At 43.0% G+C, this 7811-nt stretch overlaps 1 protein-coding gene across 2 annotated transcripts in view; it reads right to left on the bottom strand.

Moving 5' to 3' along the window:
• Positions 1–2007: 2007 nt before the first annotated feature.
• The window catches only part of GRHL2 (grainyhead like transcription factor 2), a 100406-nt gene continuing 94602 nt past the window's right edge, over positions 2008–7811 (bottom strand). For both annotated transcript variants that reach the window (XM_067537328.1, XM_067537329.1), the window contains exons 15-16: positions 7216–7280; positions 2008–5483 (exon numbers count right to left, since the gene is read on the bottom strand). In XM_067537328.1, coding sequence (XP_067393429.1) covers positions 5369–5483; positions 7216–7280 — 180 coding nt within the window. In that variant the 3' untranslated portion in view covers positions 2008–5368. The remainder of the gene's footprint in view (positions 5484–7215; positions 7281–7811) is intronic.

Genomic DNA, 7811 nt, shown 5'->3' with positions numbered 1-7811 from the left:
GTCTGCCACTTGCTAGATAAGTGCCTTTCCACCGCCCAAAAAAAGTTGGGGGTCATTCTCACTCACTGGCTGGCCCAGTGATGCGTCAATCAATTATCCAAACTGGAATAGCGTCAACAGGCGGCTTGCGGGAGCCCCATGTCAGACTAGGGTAGTAGTTAGCGTGGTCTCCTCAGAGGCAGGTGCCCTCCTCCACCTTCTCCTGTTCAGAGCCCGTCTTGTCAGGTAGCAGCAGACTGGCATGAGGTGATCTCCTACAGCCCAAGTGCGTACCTAACCCCTGGGTTGAAAGTTATGAGGCTGGGCCGCCTCCACCTCCTCACGAGCCCGCCTCCAGGACGAGGTTCATGGTTGAGCCGCACTGGCAGAGTGAGGCACCTTCTTGCAGCCCAGACTTAGGTGCCTAATTCTCTGAGGCAGATGCTGGGCTTAGGACACACTCATGTCCTTGGCATCTCCCATTGACTAATTTAGGTTGCTCCCCCACTCAGTGTGCTGGCTATCGCAAAGCCCATTCTTCAGCCTCCGCACCACCCCTTCCCCCTCCCCCCCCAATGGCTCCGCCTGCATTTTAGATGGCGTCTTGGTACCAAAGTCAGGATTTGTGAATGCCAGTGATTTTCTAGGTGCCTTAAAGTTAGTGTAATGCCTGCCCAAGTCCCTTGGTGATCTCTTGGTGATCTTGCCCAAGATCAGGGAGGCCATGGCAGACCAAGGCAATGACTGAGGTTTCTTGTTTAGTGCCCTAAGCACTAGCCCTTTCTTCCTCCCCATTCAGCAGATGGATCTGCTCAGTTACAAGGCCTATGTGAAAACATCCCTGCTGTGGATTTTTGGGGCCGTGACTGAAAACCCTGGCTAAGCAAGGGGGGCAGAAAAGCAGTTTAAAAACTGCACACTTTGGAAGAGGGACTTTTGCCAAGTGTAGTTATTATAGTGGCTCAGTGCTGGCCTACACCAACCCCAACGGTGCTAGTAACGTATCAGTGTACCGCAAAGCAGAAGCAAGTACAGTAGTGCGTCAGCAGTTGGCCGTATAGGTGCTAGCCCTGGTGGGTCCCACTCAGTTGTATGGCTAAGGGAAAAGTTATTTTAACTAGGGCTGGCGGGAGATGTTGCAGAGCCCCAGGTACAGAGCCTTAACAAGTCACAGTTCATGCAAGCAATAGCAGTAAATGTTTAAGGTCCCCGGGGCAAGTCAACTGGGAGTCAGGGTTCGTCAAGCCTAGTGCCTGCTCCAGGCCACTCTTTGTAGTTTGCAGGGCTCCAGATCAGACTTGATCTCTCTCACTGGGGCCCTGCTGTATTGATGCCCTGCCCTGCTGCTCCAACTTCAAGCCCACACAGACCTGCATCTATCTGTACCATCAGGCAAGCCCACCGTGTTTCCTCCCCACCCCCAGCTCTGCCTACAGTTCCTGGGGGCTCCTCTCAGCATCTCATGTCTCTGCAGCTCCTGGCTTCTAAGTTTGCCCAATCTGAGTCCTAGCTCCTACCTGGCCAGGAGGAAGGAGAGGTGTAAGGGGAAGATGGTAAACGGGAGTTGAAGTCTCCTGCTTAGCAGATCCAGCACACACGTTTTGTGGTGGATGATAATTAGCTGTGAAAATGTGTGTCTGACACCCATTTGCTATAGAGCTTGGGGCATGCCCCATACTGAGGCCTCCCCCTCAATTATCTCACATTTGTTGCCTTTATTTTATGAACCATGTGTAACTCATGGGAGTCTCTGAGTAGCAATCAACCATTACAACAGTGTAATACTGTGCTTCACTTCCCATGAATTATGGCAGCTATTGTGACTTCCAGGCCCTACTTATAAATACATGAGTAGTGAATCCAGCGCTTGAGTAATTTGTATTTTCACCATCCCCTCACGTTTCCTTCGTAATAATTACTCCTTTTACTTTTTTAGAAAGTTTCTTAAAGATAGTACCAAGAAATGGAAAACCAGTACCTCATAATGCACTATACACCAATGAACCTATTGGACACTAGGCTCTCTTACATATGAATATTTATTTTTTCCTTCTGAAAAATGTACAAAAAAATAAAATACCTGTATTTATAGTTTATCAGTCCCCTCTCCCATTTACAACACTATTAAGTTACATGCGCTATTACCTTAATATAAACACACACTGTTTATACAGAAGCTTCCTTGCTTGCCAAAGACTGTCACAAAATTTGGCACAAACACACTTGTTTGTATCTTATCACAATGTAAAGGAAGTGGGGTAGGGAATAAACATTTTATATACTTTACACTTTAAAAGTCTCAGCAAGAGTATTCTTTTTCAGTTCCACATCACACTACATGGTGCATTCAGAACAGTTCTGCAGCTTTGTTACTGATAGAACTGAATCCATCAATTTGACTCATTCTGCAACTTTTAGACAATTCATATATTTAAATAGAGGAAAATAAACAGGAAAGGTGCCTGAAAAAAATATTGTCTGTAGGTCATTGATCAACATACTGTGCAAGAGAAGTGATAGCAGGAGATACATACACAAGGAAGAAAAGTCAATTTTTTTCTTAGTGTTTGACCTTGAGTGGCAAAAATTCTCCAAAAACCACCAAACTGTAGTTATTGCTAACCTTGCTGGGGGTGGGAGCTGTCCTTTCCCCACTATCCACCAACAAAAATGTACCTTTGTTATGATTCTATGCATTTTCTTTGGACTATAAGCAGCTGAAATATGTTGGAGCAGCATCAGACTTTAATGGCATATTTTGGCATTCAATGGACGGATATACAAACAAATTTATGGAATGAACCAATGACAGGTCAGGAATTACTACTTGTTGCATTATAGCTTTGTTCTTTTGTGGGTCAGCGTCTTTAGACATTAATGTAACAGCTGTAAACACTAAGATGCCCTTAGTGTAAAGATCTCCATGAGCAAGTTGCCTTTCGGACTGCACTAGTTCACATTCAGGACTTCTCTCTTGCAGGAAGAGATTTTTTTTTCTTTTAAACAAGTAATTACAAAGTGCCAAAAAAAGCAAACAAACAAAAAGATCAGCAAGATAACACAGGCATGTTTGTCCTCTATTGTACCATGGCCAAATCTCATTCTCATTTAAATGTAAGATACATTGTTCATCATACTATTTGATGAAGTATAAGTGACATACATGTTTTAACAGTATGAATGTAAATAAATGCATTGTATTTTTCAGGGCCAGTTGAAGCCTTTAAACCAATGTGTAATGGACATTTAGACTCGACAGGGGAGTTTCTCCTTCCAGAGCTGATGCTATTCCTAAAGCCTAAAGCAGAGCAGTGAGCTGTATTCTTTATGAGACTTGAGGTGCTTGTGATGCCATCCACTGGAGGCCCCTAAACTTCATGCTGCTGCAGGTGAAAATTTTGCTGGGCTTTCTTTCTTTATGAAAACTGTATGGTGAATCCAGATTCCCCATCTACATCTGCCAATGATGTGCCTTGCTAAACAGTCCAGTATCAAAAGCCACAGATGTTTAAAATAGATAAAAGAGCTCAAATGATATCAAAGGGCTCATATGCTTGTTTACATTTACCCACAGGCTTACTTTTAACCACATGAGTAATCCTACTGGGCCCTTGTGACTGATTGAAAGACCCTGCTGAGATGCCTTGGAATTCCAAACAACACCGCTTACTTCTTCCATTTAAAAAAGAAAAATACAAAAGCAAACTGCGTCTTACCCAGGCCTGAATCCAACCTGCCAGAATTCACTTCTTTTTGTGAAGAGTCATGGAAACAAAGATCTGGCCCAAGTCAGGGTAGATCCTTGCTCCAAACAAAAGCCAAATTCAAATATCACAAGATTCCCATTCCCTCAGTGTCCACTCTGATACATAGTCACAGGTGGGTGAGAAAAGTAATTAGGCAGGACTGTGTATAGTATGAAAAGACCATGACACATAATTCAGCATAATTTAATGGGGAGAAAGCTACAGATGGGAAGGGGAAAGAGAAAAAATAGAAGATGTACTGTGCAGACAGAAATTCAGCAAAAAGCAGATTCTGGATACATTGGGTCTGATTCTCCCCTGAACCTTGCCTGAGTTCCAATCCTGCAAATGCTTATGCACATGATGAACTGTTACTGTGAAGTACTGATTTCAGTGGGACACAATCATAAAGTTAACCATGTGTGCAAGTGTCTGCAGGGTCGGGCGCTTACATCTGTACAAAGCGAGTGTAAAAAAAATACCACCAAATCAGAATGGCAGCATTTTACACTCCCCTTTACACAGATGTAAATGACAATACGAGGTGCAAAGCTATAGATAATTAGGCCCATTAACTTGGGCAACATTTCTGTAGGTGGCTGTCGCAATAACATGACTGAAATGGAAGAGTATTGAGACAGAAAGGAAAGGATTTTGGAGAAAAAATAGAGAGACACCAATAGAACCATCAAACAATTGCAGTGCATTCAACCATTAGAGGCCATAGACCAAATTCATCCCCAAACTTAGCCCTTTGAAGTCATGGAAGGAATTTGGTGCAATACGTGTAAATATTCCCATATAAATACCGGACCAAATCCATGAATCAGCTATGAATATCAGCTTCCCAGCACAGTCTGACCCCTCAGCAGCTTGCAGAAATCTAAGGCTTGAGGAGAACAGAGAGTCGGTTCACTCCTAATCCAAACACAAAAACCATAGTGGCAGTAAACATGCCCATGTATGGTAGGTTAAAATATATTATTGCATATTATAAACATTATGTACAAGGTTAAAATGGTATTTTTTCTAGTTTACTTACAAATTACAATATAGCTGAATGCCTTACTTACACGTCCTCATTGCTACATGCGGAGAACTACCAGAGGTATTTGGCAAGACTATGCACTACAAAGCAATAAGCATCATTTTGAGCAGGTGAATTCAGTTGGCCACTTTCCCCATCTTTAGCACTGCACAAATCAGTAGCATCAGATTTTCTGGCAATTGATTGTGGAGGGAGTTATTGTTAAAGCAGTTTCAACCAGATTGCCCAAGTTGGACCAATACAATTCCTTTCCCTAATTGATGAGGCACTTGTGCTATTTTAACCTCTGGGTTAAAAAGTTGCTATTTCACATTAGCAGTGGGTGACTGGTCTGGTAACAACTCGTACATTGAAGAGGGGGTAACAATAAATAAGGGACCAAGTTAACATGTGTGGCCTCATGCTCGACAAACTCAAATCACTGTTTCTTGGGTTTGTTTTTAGTGTTGAATAACAGAGTGGACAATATTTTCAATGCATTTTTGTAACAGTTTCTCTGATCAGCAGTGACAAGTCTGCAAGGTTCCTGGGGAATTATCTTCTTTGCGACAAGGATGAAATGCTGTGGCTCCTCAGGAAAGGGCCCTGAGCTGGGTTAGATCTCAGTCAGCGTGATCTTGAAGCCTTCCACTGTGCTCTCCATGTTCAGGATGAAAGTGTCCTCATTGGAGTAGTGCTCAATGATGTTATCATCCATGTTTACCAAGATACTGGTGACAAATGAAGACATCGGTATTCTTACATACATGGCCAATAAAAGGGAAGATTCTGCACACTTGCCCACAGCAATGCTGCCTGGCTAAGTGTACTCACTTCCTAATTCTGATTTACCCCAAACTGATGTGGGCTGGAGGCTGTAAAGGACATACAGAGATCTCTGAGACCCCCAGGAGAAATTTCTTCCACTTCCTGAAGAGAACAGAATGTTGCCCTTCTCCCCCCACCCCCTGTCCATGCACTGTGAAATCTCAATGGGGGAGGGAGAATGGATTTAGTTCATTTGCTTTATTTTCTTTACTTATAGCCTCTGGGCCAGCGGATGCTGCCAGAGCTGGGAACTCCTGTAGTGTTTATCAGCCCTGCAAGACAAAAGGGAACTGCCAGGGCAGGACATCTGTGGAGTTTATAAACTGCCTAGAAGTGGAGGCACAGCCAAAACTTCTGTGTCACGTAGCTCTAATGAGACTTCCAGACTTTCCCTGAGCCCAGTAGCTCATATTTGCCTGCACAGGTATTGGGCTGCCCAGATGCATCTTGCTCCTCCCAGCCTGGTTTACTACTGCTGTATTACACACTTATACGTGAGTCAATGATATTTTGGAAATGATTTGTAGCTGGGTGTAAAGCCTGAGCTACACCACATGTGGTGGGCTGGCATAAAGGCCAGCTTGTATGTGAGAATATCACACATTTTCCTCATTCTTTTCTACAAAAATAGCTTCTTCTAAGAAATATAACATCTGAAAATGGGGTTAAAAGAAGCTGAAATAAAGAAATGTCAGTTGGCTTTTTAAAAGCCCCAGAAATTCCCAGACCAAACACTTTGCTCGGCTAGAATTAAGGCTGTAAATAGATACCAATTAATTTAAAATGACATTACTGGAATGCTGTAGTTAAGTCAGGACATTAAGTTTTGAGGGCAAGGCAATGGGAGGCTGGTTGTTTTTAAACTATTGGTACAACATTAGAATCATTATAAAATGTCTAAATGTACTCAGTTAGCGTTCTAACAGTGAATGTAGCTCTGTCCCTTCCCTTAGCTACCACCTCCCTGTCTAAGGCCTGGTCAACGCTGCCCTGCTGGGTCCATGCAAGATACACTAGTTACATAACATAATTAGCGTATCTCACGTCAACATATTTACGTCGACGAAACGCGGCATCTTCACAACGCTGCCTTCCGCCTTTTGGGGAGGTGGACTAATTCAGTCGACGGGGACAGTGCTCTCCCATCGACTGAGCGGGTCTACACAGACCCGCTCAATTGATGCCACTGCATCAATGTCTGCCTCTGCGGCAGTGTAGATATGCCCTCACTTTCAGCTATGGGGCCATAGACTATTCCAGGAAAACTCTATATCCTGCCAAGTCCGTTCTGAATGCACCCACTAGTTAAAGGCTGGAAAACCACATAGGCCAATATATCATAAATATTACATATATAGTACACACAGGACTATGCTCTTGGCCCACAATGGACTTGATACCCAGCTATACCCCATTCAGGCTACAAATACTGAAATAATGTGCTCCAGCCACAGATTAGAGATCAACTTTTCAACTTTTCCATATCCTCCACCCTTTGTCACATCTATTTGGTTAGGGATTTGTCTCTTACTAGGTGTTTGCATAGCACAATGGGGCCATGATCTTATCTGTAGTCTCTAAGCACTACTGCAACATAAAATCATAATAATTAATTAATGTTTTACTTTCTCTTACCCCTTTTTGCTTTTCTTGTAAAGTTTTGCAATCTTTTCTACTGGAAGCCCGTATTTCTCAGATATCTGAAATCATTAAACAAAGGCAATAACAAAGAATTAAAGACAATTGAGGAATAGGAAAAACATTCTGTACCTTTAGGCTAAGATGCTGAAGCCCCAACTCATGCAGACTGTTTTAGCAAACACACATATTTTTCCTATGCTAAAAGGGTCACCACTAACCTACTTTCATGGACAATGTGGCTTAATTTAAGAGTGTTGTGATCTAGAGAAGGATAATTCTAAACAACTACATTTTTTATAAAAATAGCAGTTCAGCACCAAGAAATACAGTAAACATAATCACCTTTGAGTGCGACCCACCAAAGCAGTTTGAGAGTTCCTCCTAGTGCTCTGCTCCAGCAGTTAACATTTCCTGTCACTGCCCACGTATGTACATCTAGCAAGGCCATTGATATGCTTTCCATATAATTAAATGCAGTTTCTCATTCTGCTAAAGGTGGTAGTTTTCTATGCAGGGGTTCATGCTCCTGGCATTCCTGGAGCACAGGTCTGCAGCAACACCCTAATCCCAGAATGGAAGCTGGGCTGGGA

Source organism: Emydura macquarii, unplaced genomic scaffold, assembly GCF_026122565.2.
Source record: "Emydura macquarii macquarii isolate MOO-44397 ecotype Brisbane River unplaced genomic scaffold, CSIRO-AGI_Emac_v2 contig_383, whole genome shotgun sequence".
Taxonomy (NCBI): domain Eukaryota; kingdom Metazoa; phylum Chordata; order Testudines; family Chelidae; genus Emydura; species Emydura macquarii.
The sequence above is the reverse complement of the archived record's forward strand: the minus strand, read 5'-3'. Positions and strand labels throughout refer to the sequence as shown.